The sequence below is a fragment of the Podarcis muralis genome, chromosome 2, assembly GCF_964188315.1.
Source record: "Podarcis muralis chromosome 2, rPodMur119.hap1.1, whole genome shotgun sequence".
Lineage (NCBI taxonomy): Eukaryota > Metazoa > Chordata > Lepidosauria > Squamata > Lacertidae > Podarcis > Podarcis muralis.
In genome coordinates this window covers 107,335,470-107,354,644 of record NC_135656.1, presented here as the reverse complement: position 1 = coordinate 107,354,644, position 19,175 = coordinate 107,335,470, and the positions used below count along the sequence as shown (strand labels likewise).

General features: G+C 47.5%; 3 protein-coding genes and 1 non-coding gene across 7 annotated transcripts in view; 3 read left to right on the top strand and 1 right to left on the bottom strand.

Annotated features, from left to right (window-relative positions):
* Positions 1 to 399: 399 nt before the first annotated feature.
* Positions 400 to 8,217, top strand: LOC114588508 (uncharacterized). 3 transcript variants are annotated; one of them, XM_028713861.2, is made up of 2 exons: positions 400 to 672; positions 6,777 to 8,217. In XM_028713861.2, exon 2 carries the CDS (start codon positions 6,788 to 6,790, stop codon positions 7,754 to 7,756), a length of 969 nt encoding a protein of 322 aa, XP_028569694.2. In that variant the 5' UTR covers positions 400 to 672; positions 6,777 to 6,787; the 3' UTR covers positions 7,757 to 8,217. The 3 variants fall into 3 exon arrangements, with proteins under 3 accessions (XP_028569694.2, XP_028569693.2, XP_028569695.2); XM_028713860.2 differs by having other exon boundaries at positions 402 to 652; XM_028713862.2 differs by lacking the exon at positions 400 to 672 and adding an exon at positions 4,802 to 5,167.
* On the top strand, positions 4,090 to 4,178 carry TRNAY-GUA (transfer RNA tyrosine (anticodon GUA)). The gene is given in 2 exon segments: positions 4,090 to 4,127; positions 4,143 to 4,178. It is a non-coding gene; the product is annotated as a tRNA-Tyr (tRNA).
* Positions 8,218 to 12,348: 4,131 nt separating the features above from the next.
* Positions 12,349 to 19,175, top strand: part of LOC114588443 (L-amino-acid oxidase-like) — a 29,282-nt gene continuing 22,455 nt past the window's right edge. The window contains exon 1 of one of the 2 annotated variants that reach the window (XM_028713740.2): positions 12,349 to 12,825. The gene's annotated coding sequence lies outside the window, so the exon portion shown is untranslated. The remainder of the gene's footprint in view (positions 12,826 to 19,175) is intronic. The other variant, XM_028713744.2, reaches the window with a different exon arrangement.
* LOC114588444 (lymphocyte antigen 6 complex locus protein G5b-like) lies at positions 12,370 to 17,549 on the bottom strand. Its single transcript, XM_028713745.2, has 3 exons — positions 16,199 to 17,549; positions 15,414 to 15,527; positions 12,370 to 13,081 (listed from the first exon to the last, which is right to left on the bottom strand). Exons 1-3 carry the CDS (start codon positions 16,251 to 16,253, stop codon positions 12,954 to 12,956), a joined length of 297 nt encoding a protein of 98 aa, XP_028569578.1. The 5' UTR covers positions 16,254 to 17,549; the 3' UTR covers positions 12,370 to 12,953.

The following is a 19,175-nucleotide window of genomic DNA, read 5'->3' as shown; positions in this document are numbered from 1 at the left end:
TCAAACCGCCGACCTTCTGATCGGCAAGTCCTAGGCTCTGTGATTTAACCCACAGCGCCACCCGCGTCCCCTGTGGGGCACCTGAGCAACTTTGCTCTCTTCCACAAGCCAAGATACAGGCAAATGGGAGTGAGTTGAGTGGCTGAGAATATGCCTAAATAAGGATGGTCCTTTCCAACTGTAGGATTCTACGAGCGCGCTCGGCACAGCAACCTTTTGCTAAGGGTCTTGCCTCGTAAAATTGATTTCCCCCATCAGCGACTTTAAATGTCTACGCTCGACAGAGTTAAGAGAGCAAGCTTAGATCCCGGACCACTGGACCCACCCCTGACGTCCCCGCCCCCCCCTGTGCGCGCTGAACTTCTTCCCTCCACCCTTGCGCATGCACACGAAAGCGCATACTAATAACAAACTTAGTTGGTCTCTAAGGTGCTACCGGATGGAATTTTTTAATTTTGTTTTCCTTTAAGACCGGATTAACGATGCAATTCTGGGACCGCCTCCCATTGGCTGGAGCGAGCGAGGAGTGATCGCCTGCGGCTGTAAAGCGGCCGGATCAGCTGGGCGGATCGAGATTCGGGCGGTGAAGGGACGCTGCGCGAGAACAAGGGGTTTACGCAGCTCAGCCGACTCCCGTAGTGGTGGTGCAGAGGTAAATAGCATATTTCTGGGGTGCGTGTCTTTTGCGTGGTTAGGGTGCAGTCCTGCGCGTCTCCTGTTTTTTTCTCTCGTCCCCCTCCAACTGCGCTGCTTTTCCGATGATAACAATTGCGTTCTAGATCTCAGTTCCACGACACTTTCCCCATCTTCCCTCCTTTGCAGCCCCGGTATTTGGGATCTGCGCGCGCCCTTCGGTTGCTTTTTGCGCGCAACGCAGGCGGCTGTGTGGAGCAGTTGCTGCAAACCGTTTCAGCAGGTCGGAAAGGGGGCGGGGCGGGTTGGATCCCGACTGGAGCCGCTCTGATTCCAGTCTGCAAATATCTTGGAAGCGGAGCTTGCCGTTTGGGGTGGGTGGGGCTGATGGTAAGAGCAATTTCCAGGGCGGAAATCCTGTTGAAGTTACAATGCTTCTAATTTGCAAGAAAGGGTTTCTCCCAGGGCTCCTTCAGGCAACCTGCGCGTTAAATAGCCATCCTGATTGGATGGCTAGACAACGCCTGCTCATATTACTGAGCATTGATGTTGATTTACCGGTACAGAGGCTGTACTGTATCCGCTCTTTAAAAGGTAAAGGTACCCCTACCCGTACGGGCCAGTCTTGCCAGACTCTAGGGTTGTGCGCTCATCTCACTCTAGAGGCCGGGAGCCAGCGCTGACCGCAGACACTTCCGGGTCACGTGGCCAGCGTGACAAGCTGCATCTGGCGAGCCAGCGCAGCACACGGAACGCCGTTTACCTTCCCGCTGGTAAGCGGTCCCTATTTATCTACTTGCACCCGGGGGTGCTTTCAAACTGCTAGGTTGGCAGGCGCTGGGACCGAACGACGGGAGCGCACCCCGCCGCGGGGATTCGAACCGCCGACCATGCGATCGGCTAGGCACTGAGGTTTTACCCACAGCGCCACGCGCGTCCCTATGTATCCGCTCTTTATTGAGCGTTAATTCCATGTTGTATTATCCTGCACTTTAGTGCATTTCCCTGTTACTTTGCCGACCCCAGAAAGTCTGTTTTGAAAAACAGCAACAACACGGATTGTTGCACAAGAGCACTTCGTTCTGCTTTAATGATTGCACAAACCTGATTTTCCAGTATGCGATTGAATCCCTCCTGCAAAATACAGAGTCTGCAGTTGACCCTTCTGAAAAGGGAGAGGGATAATCCTGCAAACCTAGATAATCTTGCAAATAGCCTAGATCCAGTGTCAGCAGGGTTGCCACCTTGCTTCAGGCAGGGCTTTACCTACAGTTGCTTAAAGGTAATTAGGTCCAGTCGTGACCGACTCTGGGGTTGCGGCCCTCCTCTCGCTTTACTGGCCGAGGGAGCCGGCGTACAGCTTCCGGGTCATGTGGCCAGCATGACTAATCCGCTTCTGATGAACCAGAGCAGCGCACGGAAATGCCGTATACCTTCCCGCCCAAGCGGTACCTATTTATCTACCTGCACTTTGACGTGCTTTTGAACTGCTAGGTTGGCAGGAGCAGGGACCAAGCGACGGGAGCTCCCCCTGTCGTGGGGATTCGAACCGCCAACCTTCTGATCAGCAAGTCCTAGGCTCTGTGGCTTAACCCACATACAGTTGCTTAGCAGGTAGAAAATAAAGTTTTCCTCTTGCAATGTATTAGTATGCTCCAGTTGATCCTGCCCCCTATCAGGGACAGCCCCCTATTTTCACATCCCTGCCCTTTGTGAATCACTATTGCCCTATTTTTTTGCCTTTCTGTGGATGCCTTGTTAAAAATATATATTTTAGTACCAGTGGTTATGATAGCTATTCTCTGGTGTTCAGTCTCCCCATCTCCTAGTTAACCCAATCTAGGAGTGGGGTGCATTTGCGTGTGTTTATGGGTGAATAATAGGGTACCACATGGTGTCCAGATTGGCAAGTTCACACACTGATTGCTTGGCTTAGTAAATTTATTTCCATGCTGCCTTTCCACAATGCAGATTGTAGTTGCCACCCAAGGAGCATCAGTTCCTTGACTTAGATGCAGTTCAGAGAGGGAGAGGTCTTCTCCTGAGGCTAATGGCTTACACCTTATCTCCTTTATAGCTACCGTAATTGTTTGAACTGTTGATAACAGTAGCACAATGGGGGGGGGGACTCCAGCTTGCCTTTTAGCCTTTTTCTCAATTTTTATACCTGTAGCCCATGAGTAGGCAAACTAAGGACTGGGGGCCGGATCCGGCCAAATTGCCTTCTCAGTCCGGCCCACGGACAGTCCGGGAATCAGCATGTTTTTACACGAGTAGAATGTGTGCTTTTATTTAAAATGCATCTCTGGGTCATTTGTGGGGCACAGGAATTTGTTCATAATTTTTTTCCTTCAAAATATAGTCCGGCCCCCAACAAGGTCTGAGAGGCAGTGGACTGGCCCCCTGCTGAATAAGTTTGCTGACCCCAATATCCTGGGGCAGATGGGGCTGATCAACCTGGGAAGGCAGTCCATCTGAGAGAAGGGAAACTCAGACCCTAAACCTCCACTGCCTTGCGGGATATATTTGGGAGAAGAAAAGACTCAGGAGTAAACCCTGCACACAAATCAAGAGAGTAGTCACTAAGGCAAGGCCTTGTATGCCTCCTTTCGGCAACTCCTGCAGCCAAATGGTGCTAAATGTATTGCTCTGCTGTCCTTTGGACCACATCAGCAGGGCCGGTGTGTGTGTGTGTGGTCTTGTCACCTGGGCAGGCCAGGACCTCCATACACACCACCCAGGCTTGCGCCCCAGGGAGGTCACCCAAGGAAGTCGACTTTTTCAACTAAGGGAGGCTGTCCCACTGAAGCCAACTAGACTGGCATGTGAAACTGACTTCAACACTTAGGATAGGGTGGTGAGGGAAGAAGGTTAACTTAGGGGGTGCAGTGCAGGCTGCTTGCTCTACCCCACCAGGCACATCCTGGGCCTACTGCTGACTCGAGGTCCTCAGCCCTGGAGGTTTACAACACCCTCCTCTTCCTGTTGCTGCTGCCAGACACTCCCAGACTTGAGAGCGAGCTCAGCTTCCTTTGTCCAGCCTTTCATGCCTTCTAGAACAGGGGTCAGCAAACTTTTTCAGCAGGGGGCCGGTCCACTGTCCCTCAGACCTTGTGCGGGGCCAGACTGTTTTGGGGGGGGGGCGGGGGAGAACTAATTCCTATGCCCCACAAATAACCTAGAGATGCATTTTAAATAAAAGGACACATTCTACTCATGTAAAAACACGCAGATTCTCAGACTGTCCGTAGGCCGGATTTAGAAGGTGATTGGGCCGGATCCAGCCCCCAGGCCTTAGTTTGCCTACCCATGCTTTAGATCTTAGGCTTGCTGGTGGAGAGGCAGGAAGCCTGGGGAAGGCATTCAAAGGGAATATCTCCCATTGAAATTCCAGTTCCACATCCAGCAGGTGCCACACCCACAGTTAAAAGGTGAGGCACAGCACCCTAGGCTTGTCCATTCGATAGCTCAGCTGGTAGAGCGGAGGACTGTAGACTGCTGCCAAAGTCATCCTTAGGTCGCTGGTTCGACTCCGGCTCGAAGGACAGATTTTTTTTCTTCTTGTTTTTGCCAGATGCATCAGGAAATCACGCAGTAAGACAGTATTTGCATGCAGTGCTGAAATTAGTATAAACGGACATAAATCTGACATCAAGAATCACAAGACAGGACATAAATCTGACATCAAGAATCACAAGACAGAGAAACCAGTAGGAGAACACTTCAATCTCCCAGGACATTCTATACAAGATCTCAAAGTAGCTGTTTTACTACAAAGGAATTTCAGAAATAGACTGGAAAGAGAAGCTGCTGAATTGCAACTTATTACCAAACTTAAAACCATGGAGAGACCTGGTCTGAACAAAGACATTGGATTCTTATCTCATTATACATGACAAAGCCATTTTTCACCTTCTCACCCCTTGCTTTTTCCTGTAAGACCTATTGCAGTCGTTAAGAGTCATCAACAGGCTCATCACAGCTATCTGCCAATCACCCATTCCCACCACGCTTCTGAGTAATACCCCTCCCCACCTTCTCACTATATAGAAGGATCTGGCAACTTCTGTTTCAGTGTATCTGAAGAAGTGTGCATGCACACGAAAGCTCATACCAAGAACTAACTTAGTTGGTCTTTAAGGTGCTACTGGAAGGAATTTTTTTTGTTTTGACTATGGCAGACCAACACGGCTACCTATCTGTAACTGAAATTAGTAGTTTGTGCTTTATATTGGTCCGTAATGTGAAAATTCGAGCCTGGCCTTAATTTGCCTACCCATGTTCTAGAAGGACCAGCAGGAAGTCCTCCAGGTGTTGTACATCAGGGAGATGTGTTTCCATCACCGTGGCAACAGCACCATGCCAGCCCTCCATTTTCCTTTGCTTCCTAGCTAGTCCCAACCCTTTGTTGCCCCAGCAACAGCTGATGCTGCTCTGGTTGTGAGCTGTATCCCTTTCATTTCCACTGTGCACCCCATCTATGTGGCTTGAGTCCCTGCTTCTGGTCGTGTCTTCCGCTCCTCTACTGTCGCCGGTAAGGAGAACAACAGAAAATCCAGAAAACAGTCACATCCGTACGTTTAAAACAGTCTTACTACGCCACTCCCCCTTTCACAAAGAATCGTGGGAAATGTAGTTTGTTAAGGGTCTCCTCACAACTCGGCACGCCTAAAACTACAGTTCCCAAGATTCATTGGGAGAAGCTGTGCGTTTTAAGGTGACGTTATAAAGTTTTAAATGTACGGTGTGGATGTGACCGATAGCCCCAAACAACAGTATCCTCAGAACCCAAACCCACATGTAAGACATAATAGAAAACGAACCTAAACCGCCTTCTGTCCATGCTAAAAATGCCCAGCTTTAGGTCCAGGCAGGTCTCCCAAGGTGGGCTTTCCGTAGGATTGGCCCCACAACAGAAAAGACCCTGCTGTTTCACTTTGTAATTTTGGTGGAAGCTGCCCAGAGCAGCTGGGGCAACCCAATCAGGTGGGTGGGGTATAAGAAATAAATTGTTATTATTAGAGATATACTCACCACCCTTCAGCTGGTGAAGGAATCCAGAGCAGAGGCCTGATTTGGACTGAAACACTTGGGAAGGCGCAGGCAGAGGAACACTGTCCTTCAGATAACCAGATGGTTTTGGACCTTAAAGGCATGAATTCACAACTTAAATCGGGCCTGGGAACAGACACATAACTTGTGCAGATCAGATGGCAGGAATGGGGTATGTCCAAGCACTCTACGACATCCCATAGGTAAAGGTAAAGGGACCCCTGACCATTAGGTCCAGTCGTGGCCGACTCTGGGGTTGCAGCGCTCATCTTGCTTTATTGGCCGAGGGAGCCAGCGTACAGCTTCCGGGTCATATGGCCAGCATGACTAAGCCGCTTCTGGCAAACCAGAGCAGCGCACGGAAACGGTTTACCTTCCCGCCGGAGCGGTACCTATTTATCTACCTGTACTTTGACGTGATTTCGAACTGCTAGGTTGGCAGGAGCAGGGACTGAGCAACGGGAGCTCACCCCGTCGCGGGGATTTGAACCGCCTACCTTCTGATCGGCAAGTCCTAGGCTCTGTGGTTTAACCCACAGCGCCACCCGCGTCCCTCGACATCCCATGTACCAATAATCAATGAAGCCAAAGGGAGGTTAAAACATAGATTTTTTTTCTCATACCATTTTTATTATTGATGTATTACATTTGTGTTCCGCTTTTTACCTTCAAGGACCCAGTGTGGTTGTAGTGGTTAGAGTGTCAGACTAGGACCTGGGAGACCATGAAGCCCATTGGGTGACCCTGGGGCTGGTCACATGACTCCCTGCCTAATCTGCCTCGTGGGGGTTGTTGTGAGGATTACAATGAAGACAGAGGAGAGAACCCAAGTATGGAGGAAAGAGTGGGATAGAAATGAAAACTATAAATTTATTATAATAATTGATTATTGGCTAATGAATTCGTTAGCCATTCTGTGCAAAATATAAAGGCCTCAGGGTAAAATACCGCTGACAAACCTGAACATTTAAAACCAGAAACAGTTGTTCAATTTCACACTGCTTGAAGAACTGCTAACATGTAGCAGAAGGGTGGCGTTCAGGTGTACATGCCCAGAAGTCACTGATTTTTTAACTGTTTTTCATTGCCAGATTTCGCCAGCATGAGGGATGACAGCAACCTGTTTGAGCCGCTTCTGGACGATGGGGACGACAGCAAGCTCATTCCTGTGCAGAGATTCTCGTACAGAGAGAAACTCTGGGGAATCTTACCCCGAAGCTCTGCGCCATCATGGCTCTACGGCATAGAATGTGGCGTGCCCAGTTTCTCTGACAAGTCCACTATGACTCAGACGACCAGGCCTCTGGGCAAACGAAAAACCTGGACTTTGATTCTGGTTCTCCTTGCCTTCCTCACCCTCCTCACCCTGGCTTTTATCGGGGCTCTGTTCTGGGCCCCGTGGAGACCGCAGTCTCCCGTTGAAGCCAACAAGGCAAAAGCTGGGGAGAACACAACAGCGGCCATCTTGGTTGGACAGAAAAACCTCAGTCTTGCGGCTCTACTGGAAGCCGAGATGCAGGAGCCGCAAGAGGGAGCCATGCGTAAGTGCTTGGAGGAAGCTGTTCACAAGTTTTCTGAGGAGCCAGCCATGGTGCGGAAGAACTCCAGGATGGTCCTTCAGTGTAACGGAACAAAGCAGGAGTTCGTTTCCGGAAAAGGGGAAATCCACATCGAAGTGGTCTGGATCAACGGCACAGCGTCATACATCCTCGATGAGTCCAGCCCAGAAGTCCATGTGGTAAGGCTTGGGCGCCACCCAATGCCACTCAGTCTCGCCAGAATCAGTGATGTCCTCCAAGATCTGCCGTCCAACATCTCCGAGACTCAGGGAGATTTGAAGGAGCTGCGTAGCTGCCTCAACAAGGCCTTGCAAGAATTTCCACGTGAGCCAGTGGTGCTGCAGGACGATGCCAAACTGATGGTGACGTGTGGAGGAGTAAATCTGACCTTCATCTCTGGTGGGGGGCAGAGCGATATCAACGTGTACAGAGAAGACGGGGAAGTTCAGTATCAGGTGAAGCCTACCTGGTCGGCTTGGTGGGCCAGGCTTTTCAAAGGAAGGCTCGGTTGAGTGACAGGTTGGAGGAGCCAGCGCAGGAGGTACCTTTGTGGCACTGCTGGGGAGTCAAAAGGACTGACTATAAGGCATCTCGCTGCTGCGGTTTCAAATATGCACCACCCTCAAGATCCCATTATTCCAATGTTCTCTGCAGTTCCTGTCAATCACATAGCTGGCAATGAATGATTATTCACTAGTGATGTATAAAACAATCAAAATCTTTGGTCCAGGATATGATTTCAGGGTGGGCAGGGCATTTCATTTTTTCCTAGGTGAACAACTATGCCTTAATCACAGATTTAAAATTCTATGCATGCATCCGTCCTACTGCCAAGTATGTAAAGGTTTTTAATGATTAGGATCATGTGTGACAATCTTTTCCCTCAACGCAGAAAGTTCAAGTGCTGTGCCTTATGCGTCTTGTTCTTCTGTGTTCTGTTTACTGGTTTATTAAATAAATTTTTTGTTCTTTTTGTTTTGTGTGGGGGGCAAATTTGGTCCAGCAAATCTTTTTGCTGGTGGGAAAAACGTTCCTCTGATTTTGTCTCCTTTCTGCAACAATTCATCTGCTGGGGTTTTCCTTCGACTGTAGAAATGTGCCCCTGCCCCTTCTGCTTGGGTGTTGGTGAGTAGGACTGTGGAGGACACCTTTGTCCTTCTGGATGCCCAGCACTGTCCCCAATTGTGTGGGTTGGATGATGGAAAGTGGGAGTCCAACAGCGGTTTGCGTGGCACAATGGCGCCACCCCCACCCCTGGTGCTGTAGTGTTGTATTGATGCAGGGCCCTGTGACACCCTGCGCGTTTATTACGAACACTGGTAGGAAGGAGGCAAGCTCTTGTTAGGAACAGCTAGGGTCATGCCCAGCGTTAATAGATCATGGACATTAAAGGACATAGCAGACTTGGGGACAACTCCCGTTGTCTTGGCCTTGCAGACCTTTTCGCAAAAGACGTCTTGGAGGAAAGCAGATTGCCCAGGAATTGTTGCTCCAGAAAATGTGGTTAGCTGTGGGAAGATGGGGCAAGGTTGGGGTTGGGGGACATAAACAGGTGGCCATCCAACCTCTGCTTAAAAACCTCCAAGGAAAGGAGAGTCTATATCACTTTCCAAGAGAGTCCATCTTTCAGCTCTCACTGTTAGAAAGCTCTTCCTGGTGTTTAGTTTGGAATCTCCCTTATTGTAACTTGGATCCATTGATTCAGGTCCTGGGCTCCAGAGCAGAAGCCCTTTAGTCCTGAATGTGTATAATAATAATAATAAAAATTTTATTTTTTTATTTATACCCCGCCCTCCCCAGCCAGAGCCGGGCACAGGGCAGCTAACACCAATAAAATTACAATAAAACATAATTGGGGGGGGGGGGAGACAAACAATCAAACAAAAAAAAAGTTTATTAAAATATGGGTTAAAATACAATTTAAAATGCAGCCTCATTTTAATAGTAGCCCATAAATCAAAATCATAAGGGGAGGGAAACATAAGGGCCAGACTGAGTCCAAACCAAAGGCCAGGCGGAACAGCTCTGTCTTGCAGGCCCTGCGGAAAGATGTCAAGTCCTGCAGGGCCCAGGTCTCTTGTGACAGAGCGTTCCACCAAGTCGGGGCCAGTACTGAAAAGGCCCTGGCCCTAGTTGAGACCAATCTAACCACCTTGCGACCTGGGACCTCCAAAATGTTGTCATTTGTGGACCTGGCGGGTCAGAAACTTCTCCCGCCCTTCCCCTGCTGAGCAGGGAGAGGAGTTCAAGAGTTGCTGTCTTGTGAGTTAGCGAAGAATTACAGCTATGGGCACAATCCTGCCGGCTGCAGGATTTGGTGGAAGCCCAGCTATGCTGGCCGGACCCCCTCTCCCTCCCCCTCTCTCTGTACAGGAATGTGTACCTCAATTCATATGCTTTTGCCATATTATCGAATACCAAGGTTTGCATAGCTGAAAAGGCTCGAGATAGCAAACGACCACCACACTAGAACCCAACTAAGGACGCAGCAAAAATGAGCAGTTATAGACACCGGCTCTTTTGGGAGATGGAGCTTCCAGTTAATGTTGGGTCACGGTCATCATCGGACAAACATTTCAGATAATCACGAATAGCGCACACATCTCGGCAATCTTTGCAGCAACCCTTTGCAGCTAATCATAAGTAGATGGGGCGGTTGGGGTGGTGTTGGCTAGGCAAATTCTCTTCCACCAGGTGCTCTTTCAGGGAAAATGCATGATAAATTGGTGCACGCAGAGTCAGCTATGTGGCACCATCGTTGAAAGAGTGTGGAGGTTGTGATACAGAGTGGAGAAGCACCCTCTGGTCTCTGTTAGGGGACCTGAGGGCCACTGGGGAAGATGTGCTTCCTGCCTCCCAGGCAGTGCTTCGTTTACGTATAAGCTAAACAAGCTATAGGTTAGGGCCCACTCTCTTGGAAGCCCCCCAAAAATTTAAAGGGAAAAAAAGATGTACATTTCCAAAATATAAGATAAAAAACAAATGAAACCTACACACAGCAACAGTGTTTTGTGTTGTGTAGGCTCCTTAGATGTAAGTAATGGGCCCCGCCTGCTAGCCTGCTCCCTAAAATATCACTGGTTTGCTCATTTCTAGATATAGGGTGCCTACATTCTGCACGGACTGGTTGCAGGGCAACATGGGCAAATGGCTTTAGATCCCTATTAGGCCCATAAATTACCATATAGCATAGATTCAACACAAAAAACCAGCAACAATTTGTTGTTGACAGGACAGCTGGACACAGAAAGCTTAGGGCCTCATCAAACCTACGGTAAATCCTGCCCTGCTCCCAGGAAGAACAATTTGGCAAGTGTAGGGGGAAGACCAACCCAGCCCCAGCCCTAAGCTCCAAAATAAGTTACAGTGGTGCCTCGCAAGACGAAATTAATTCGTTCCGCAAGTCTCTTCGTCTTGCGGTTTTTTCGTCTTGCGATGCACGGTTTCCCATAGGAATGCATTGAAAATCAATTAATGCGTTCCTAGGGAAACCGCCTTCAGACCAGGTCCGGGGACAGACTGTCCCCGGACCTCTTCTGAAGGCTGGGGGGGGGGGGGGACAAGGGCTTTTCTTCCCACCCCCAGCATTTTAAAAAACCCTGGGACAGCGGAGGACTTCTCCGCTGTCCGGGCGATCTTAAAATGCTGGCGGGCGGCATTTTAAAATCGCCCCGGGACAGCGGAGGACTTCTCCGCTGTCCGGGGCGATTTAAAAGCCCCTGGGAAGGCAGGCAGGGGGGACAAAGACTTTCGCCCCCCGCCCGCCTTCAGAAGGTGTTCCCGCCCCCCCCCCCCCGCCCGGCTTCGCAGCAGCGCTATGAAGCCCGGCGGCTGGGGCAGGTGTTCCCGCCCCCCCACCCCGCTTCGGAGCAGCGTTCCGAAGCGGGGTGGCTGGGGCAGGTGTTCCCACCCCCCACCCCCGCCTGGCTTCGGAGCACCGGGAGAAGCGATCTCCCCGCCGCCCCTTGCTTCAAAAGAGAAGACCCGCTGTCCCCGGGGCAAGCTTCGTTTTGCGAAGCAAGCCCATAGGGAAATTCGTCTTGCGAGGCAACTCGAAAACGAAAAAACCTTTCGTTTTGCGAGTTTTTCGTCTCGCGAGGCGTTCGTCTTGCGGGGTACCACTGTACTGTAAAGAACTTGCTTCCTGCCTACCGTCAGAAAGCAAAAAAGGAAGCTGATTAGGTTTCCTTGCAGCTGCTATTTCATTAATAATTATTATTAATATTATTAATTTTATATACAGCCCTACATCTGAAATAATAACAGGGCAGTTTAAAGTATAAAACACAAAATGCATAACACACTCACACTTCACATGCTACAACCTCTGCCTCCCAAAAGTTTATTACGGCAAAGGGAAAACTAGCCTGGCCTCTAAAGGAGCAGCGTCCGCAGAGAGTTTGATTTGCGTTTCTATAACAGAATCAAGAACACACCATATACTTGAAGCAATATCGTACTACCTTAAAAACATTCCTGGCTTTTCCTAAAGAATTATTGGAGCTGTAGTTCGTTAAGGAGGCTGAGAGCTGGTAGGGAGCCTCTACAGAACTACAGTTCCCAGAGTTCCCTGTGAAGAGGGATTTGTATGTTAAACCACTCTGGGAAACTAGTTTGGGGGAGGGCAGGGGAAAAGGAGTTTCTTAACAACTCTGCAGAAAACCAAATACAGCATCTTGTGTCAGGCTTGTTAACAGATTAATGCTGAACCCTACCTACCTGTTGGTTACAACTGTATGGAATTATTATTATTTATTGTGTTGTGAATTTGTTTTGAGATGCTTCACAAGAATTGATTCATGCGTGAAATAATAGCCACAACGTCCTCTAATTTCTCAAAATTGCTGTCACTAGATTTAGCGATGACCATTAACTTGGCTGGCAGATAATATTATTTTGAACCATACACAAAAAATAGGAGGTTTGACAGCAGCTTAACATAGATGGGCTCTTCGTGCCCTAACTTCTTCCGAAAGACTGCTACTGATTCATTGGAGAGATAATACTATGACCCCCCCCCCCTAAATCAATGGGTAGGACAATTCTTGCAACATATGAATGGATTGCTTTTAGACACAGATTGTAAATACAATGATATTTGGAACTCATTTATAAAAATCATAACAACTTGCTAATAATTCTTTATTTGTTAGAATAATTAAATTACATACTCATATTTCGCATTGCATCACATTTTCAAATATCTTTGGTCTCTTTCACTTTTCTTTCCTCACCGAGCCATTCCAGCGAAATATCATTTGAAAAACCACACAATTAAATCACATAATTTTTCAACCACATGCATTTGAAATTATGCAAAAGGGGGGGGGGGTGGAAGCCCCAAATCTTGCTGCTTGCTGACATCCATCGTTTATTTCTGTCATTTACGTTTCCTCAATATAATCTGTTGCTCAACCCCAGAAATATTCTGGAAGACGAGGGGTGAGAAACGCCCCCCAGAGAGGAGAGGGGGGGAAGGCAAGCAAACGTGGGTTGTGGGTGGAGATGAGGAAGAGAAGCCATTCTTCTTCCGGAATATGAGGGAAATCTCAGAGAAGCCAGGGGAGTTTTGCAAAGATCTGTAAGTTTCCATTCCCCGCTCTTTTCTCACATCTTGGCTTGGCTCCCGAGGAGGGGAGACAAAACGGAGCGCAGATGCGGGAAGAGGAGGAAGAATTATGGAGACGGGGCTGGATTCCCAGCTCCTTGCTAGACGTTGCAGTAATCCGAAGAGCAGCATCGGATGCTGACCTGGTGGCCGTGCGACTCCTTGTTTACGCCGCAGCCTTTTTTCTTCTGTCTGGTGCAGCCCAGAATCCTGAATTTCTCCTTTCCGTCTGTGGGTGGGGCGGGAGAAGAAGGGAAAGTAGGGAAAGTTTGGCATCCGCGGCCCCTCCAGCCTCTCACTGCAGCAGCCAGAACCAGCTCTGGGCTTGTAAACTTCCTCCTGACTCACCCCAGCCTCTTAAGGTGCTCCCACCCCTCTGCTATCCCATGCCTGCATAGTCATACGTTTATTCATTTAATTTCTCATATTTCTGTCCCAGCTTTCCTGCAGGGAGCTCAAGGCTGCGCACATAGTTCCTCCTTTCCTCCTCTCCTCCTCTGATCCTTACAACAAGCCTGTGGGGTAGGAATAGATAAAATAAAAATACAAAATGTCCAGTAGCACCTTAGAAACCAACTAAGTTTGTTCTTGGTACAGTGGTACCTCGGGTTACATACGCTTCAGGTATGTACCCAGAAATAGTGCTTCAGGTTAAGAACTTTGCTTCAGGATGAGAACAGAAATTGTGTTCTGGTGGCAGCAGGAGGCCCCATTAGCTAAAGTGGTGCTTCAGGTTAAGAACAGTTTCAGGTTAAGTACAGACCTCTGGAACAAATTAAGTACTTAACCCGAGGTACCACTGTATAAGCTTTTGTGTGCATGCACACTTCTTCAGATACCTATGCACATGAAACCTTATACCAAGAACAAACTTAGTTGGTCTCTAAGGTGCTACTGGACATTTTTTTTATTGTTTATTTTTTTATATATTTAGACTGCGTCTGACCAACATGGCTACCTGCCTGACTCTAGAACCTGTGAGGTAGGCTAGGCTGAGAAGCAGTGGCAGTAATGCCAACTCGAATAAAATATTGGGGGTGGGGGCAGCGCCGGATTGAGGTTTGATGAGTCCCTAAGCTACTGAAGGTTATGGGGCCCTTTATATGTCCAGCTGTCTTTTGTCAACAACAAATTGTTGCTGTTTTTTTGTGTTGAATATATGCTATATGGTAATTTATGGACCTAATAGGTATCTAAAGCCATTTGACACTGTTGCTGTATGTAAGGTTTTATTTTATTTGTTTTTTATCTTATATTTTGGAAATGTACATCCAGATTTTTTCCCCTTTAACTTTTTTTGGGGCCCCCAAGAGTGTGGGGCCCCTAAGCTATAGCTTGTTTAGCTTATACATAAATCCGGCATGGGGGGGCAGGTAAGCCCTGCCCCACATAATCGATCACATGACATGCTGCACGTACACGATTTGAATGGCAATGCCCATTAACTCTGGTGGGCCCAGCCCCCCCAAAAATATTTTTTTGGGGAAGGGACCTTGGCTCCTAGAAGTTGGCTCCTATGCTCTGTGGAGATAATCTGATGCTCTAACCACTGTGCTATGCTGTGTATACATTGCAGGCTTAAAATGCAGCTAGGGTGTACTCTTTATGCTCCTTTGTTGTCTTGATTCAGATCAAAGCTGTTTCCTAAGAAACAGCAGGATAGATAAAAGAAATGTGGTTTGTGGCTTTGTGTTCATCACTTTCTAAGCCAGCAGCAATGGGATGCTGGATGCAGAGCAGACCACATTGGGCTAACTTAATGAAAAATTCTTCTGATTTCTATGTACCAGGGGGTGTCGACAGACAGGGTTGCCTTTACCTTATGCAAAAGGTGTTTGCACCGGGTCTGGAGAGGAATTAGGAGCGCCGTAAGAATTCCAATCAGTTTGAGGCTGGTTTAAGAAACAGCAGTATCTTTTACAGCAAAGCACAGGATACCTATGCATATTGGATTGTGACATGTGAACACATTTAAAAAAAAAACAGCTTTGGAACAGCAGTAGATGGGAGTGTGGACACAGCCTCTGTCTCTTTTTGTGTGCGTGGGCGACTTAAGAAACTACACACACACAAAGCATCAGCATCACTGCTAAAACCAGTCCCATATTATGAAAATCAAGTGCCCTGGGCCAGGCTGCTGAGAAGGACCAGAAAAGGTCTAAGGGGGAATTGTTAGATTGCACCAGTGACGTACAGAAAACACAGGCTTCAGTCCCGTGTTAGTTAACCTGCTCAATAAGTGCTGCCCCGGTTCATATGGCCACAATTTCCATCGTCTGGCAGCAGAGATATTCCTGACTGTTCCACGAGTCAAAGGTATGCCTAAAAGGAGCTTGCAGGCCCTGAGTGGGCCATACATAGATCACAGTTTGAGAGACTCTGGACCTGGGGCAGGGAATCTGTGGCCTTCCTGATGTCGTTGGACTCCAACTCCCATCAGCCCCAGCCAATGGTCAGGGATGGTGGGAGTTGTAGTCTTGCAGCACCTGAAGAGCTGCAGGTTCTCCCTGCTCCATTCAGCCGCTTCTGAATGATGCGGCAACCAGACCAGGGTCCCTTACCTTGGCTGATGCGGATGGTCATGCATTTTTCTCCCTGAGACATGCAGCCTTCGACCCCAGTCATGCACTCGGCATCGGGACTCTTCATGAGACAAGTGTTGCATTTGATACTCTCTGGGGAAGAAAGCAGAGTGAGGCCTCCTCGCTTTTGCTGTAAGGTCTGCTGCCTTGTGTAACACACAGTTGGACTACTGCAATGCGCTCTATGTGGGGCTACCTTTGAAGGTGACCCGGAAACTACAACTAATCCAGAATGTGACAGCCAGACTGGTGACTGGGAGCGGCCGCCGAGACCATGTAACACCAGTCTTGAAAGACCTACATTGGCTCCCAGTACGTTTCCAAGCACAATTCAAAGTGCTGGTGCTGACCTTTAAAGTCCTAAACGGCCTCGGTCCAGTATACCTGAAGGAGCGTCTCCACCCCCATTGTTCTACCCGGACACTGAGGTCCAGCACCGAGGGCCTTTTGGCGGTTCCCTCACTGCGAGAAGCCAAGTTACAGGGAACCAGGCAGAGGGCCTTCTCGGTAGTGGCGCCCTCCCTGTGGAACGCCCTCTCACCAGATGCCAAAGAGAACAACAACTATCTGACTTTTAGAAGACATCTGAAGGCAGCCCTGTTTAGGGAAGCTTTTAATGTTTGATGTATTACAGTATTTTAATATTTTTTGGGAATCTGCCCACAGTGGCTGGGGAGGCCTAGCCAGATGGGCGGGGTATAAATAAAATTATTATTATTATTATTATTATTATTATTATTATTATTATTATTATTAGGACTTACCCCCGGATTCAAGCAGAGCAAGGGAACAAACGGCAAAGAGCAGAGCCCCAACCATCTTGGAATCGATTGCTTCTCTCTCAGTCGAGATCTTCAGTCGAGGGGTAAAATAACCATCCTACACAGGCAGGGGACAGGCCTTTGCAAAAGCACGATCTGTAGGCGGTGGGTGAAGTGGCTGGCTAATCATTCCCAAGACTGGGGGTGGTACTCCAGAGTAGACTCATTGGAATTAATGAACAGGACTAAGTTAGGTCCATTGCTTTCAATAGATTTGTGCAGCATAACGCTTAGTTGAGTACCACCCTCGGAAACGAGATGTACAAGATTCTATGTGTGTTCCCATCCCATATTTTCGGCACTCTTTAAACTTACAGTTGAATATTTGTGAGTCAATGCCAGAGGCCAAGGCGAAGCATAGCTGGGCAGTAAAACGTGGGTTTGCACCCCTGTGGCTCCAAGATCAAACACATGCATCTAGGGAGAAGGGCAGGTTTCTATGTATGATTAACAGACCAGTAGTGTTCAGGACTGGGGGTCAAGACCCTGAGGGGGCTCAGCTTCTTTTCAGGTATGTCCAAAGTCCGTTTCGGGGGCCTAATCTGGCCCTCTGGTCGATTTAATTCAGCCCCGTGGCAGTATATGTCCTGGGGTAAAATCCTTAAAAAAGCTCAACTTGGGTCGGCCCTCACGCATGTTTACTTCATCAAATCTGGCCCTCTTTGAAAAAAGTTTGGGCACCCCTCTTTCAATAGTTGGATAGGAGAGGGTAGGTGTCAAGAGAAAGGAGAGATTCACCAGCAACATCCACATTTTTCTCTCTTCGCAGGAATACAGACAAGTTTCTGTAGTTTAGGAGTTTGCTCTTGATCAGTTTCAAGAGACATAGGCTCATTAAAAACCATTTCTCCTTGCCAGTCTATTACTAACAGCAAACTGTCTTCTGACTACCCACTCCACAAAAAATAATGATGATCCTGACCACAAGCAGACCACCATTGTCTCACTTTGGCATTGAACAGGCAGGCAGCCTGTGGGTCACACCAGACACAGAATCACAGAGTTGGACAGGACCCCAGTGCCGAGGGCTGATGTCCAGCGCCGAGGGCCTTCTGTCAGTTCCCTCACAGAGAGAAGCCAAGTTGCAGGGAACCAGGCAGAGGGCCTTCTTGCTGGTGGCGCCTGCCCTGTGGAAGGCCCTTCCACTAGATGTCAAAGGAGAAAAACAACTATCTGACTTTTAGAAGACATCTGAAGGCAGCCCTGTTTAGGGAAGCTTTTAATATTTGATGAATTATTGTATTTTAATACTTTGCTGGAAGCCGCCCAGAGTGGCTGGCGAAGCCCAGCCAGGTGGGCGGGGTATAAATATTATTATTATTATTATTACTACTACTGCTACTATTATCATCATCCAAGCCCTCAATGCAGGAAACTTGACCAACATGGAACTCGAAACCACAACCCTGAGATGACGAGTCTGATGCTCTGCCAACAGGCTTTTTTCCTTGTGCAGTGGAGTCTCTGTGCAAGAGAGGCTGGCTGATATAAGGACCCATCTAGAACTCAATTCCCAAAACAGTAAGGAGTCGTATATATCTTAATTTAAGATCCATTGATACGTCTGATACCAAAACATTTTCCTAGGTAGCAGTGAACATTCCCATTATTTATCCCAATTGTTTTTTAAACTCTGCACATCAAACTTATTTGTTGATAATAATTATCTATAAAAAGTCGTCACTGGCTTTTTAGTGTCCAATGAATTATCCAATTGCTCCCAAATTTCAGGTATCTCAAAGGCTGTGAATGCTGCCAGACCAAAGGAGTTCCTTAAAAGGTATTGTTGCTTCAAGCATTGCCATTGTGCTCTGACAGATGGTATTTTTCTCTTAGAGCAGCATACATATAAAATTAGTCTTCCTCATCTACACCTTTTATCATCCAGCTTTTTTTCCATATTGCCATATTTTCCCCAATTCTACTTTAATAGAGCAGGGATAGGCAAACTCAGCCCTCCAGATGTTTTGGGACTACAACTCCCATTACCCGTAGCTAACAGGATGGTCAGGGATGATGGGAGTTGTAGTCCCAAAACATCTGGAGGGCTCAGTTTGCTTATGCCTGCCCTAGAGCATTTTAAAAATAAATAAATAATGTTTTTCAGATTTATACATTTCACTAATTTTACAATCATTTTAACGTTTCAAAACTTGACTTCTTTCCCCCCTTTCTGCGGTTCCTTAAATTTATCTTTAATATCTTCTGAATTTCCAAATTAATTTTATTCATTTATTCATCTCCTTTAAATATATACTCTTATAAAACTGCAGGCTATTGCAAGAATCCTGCCAATGTTCTTATCTGTTTACAATTTATCTATAAATATTAAATAAAGCATTTCTTTTATAAAAAGTTTGTTATCTTGATATCTTATTCTTCCAGTAAGTTTAACCATTTCTGCAGATTCCATAAGCTTTTATATCCATTCTTCCATTGCTAGGACTTCTGCTTCTTTCCATTTTGGGGCGAGTAACATTCTTGCCACTGTAGTAGCATACATGAATAAGTTTTTATACAGTTTAGGTAGTTCTGTCCCTATAATTCCCAAAAGAAACGCTTCTGGGTGTGTTTTTTTTTGGGGGGGGGGGGTTACAAGCATCATTTTAAACATCCTTTTCAATTCATTATATATCATTTCCCCATAGAGGAAGTGTAAGGAGTAAGGATAGACAGCATCTTAAAAAGCAGAGACATCACCTTGCCGACAAAGGTCCGTATAGTTAAAGCCATGGTTTTCCCAGTAGTGACGCATGGAAGTGAGAGCTGGACCATAAAGAAGGCTGATCGCCAAAGAATTGATGCTTTTGAATTATGGTGCTGGAGGAGACTCTTGAGAGTCCCATGGACTGCAAGAAGATCAAACCTCTCCATTCTGAAGGAAATCAGCCCTGAGTGCTCACTGGAAGGACAGATCCTG

Excerpts from the sequence above, each read along its gene's own strand:
- LOC114588508 (XM_028713861.2), top strand. The coding sequence starts at position 6,788 with ATGAGGGATGACAGCAACCTGTTTGAGCCGCTTCTGGACGATGGGGAC.
- LOC114588444 (XM_028713745.2), bottom strand. The coding sequence starts at position 16,253 with ATGGTTGGGGCTCTGCTCTTTGCCGTTTGTTCCCTTGCTCTGCTTGAA. Across the intron at positions 15,528-16,198 it reads TGCTCTGCTTGAATCCGGGG|AGAGTATCAAATGCAACACT; the intron begins GTAAGTCCTAAT and ends TTTCTTCCCCAG. Across the intron at positions 13,082-15,413 it reads GACCATCCGCATCAGCCAAG|ACGGAAAGGAGAAATTCAGG; the intron begins GTAAGGGACCCT and ends CCCCACCCACAG.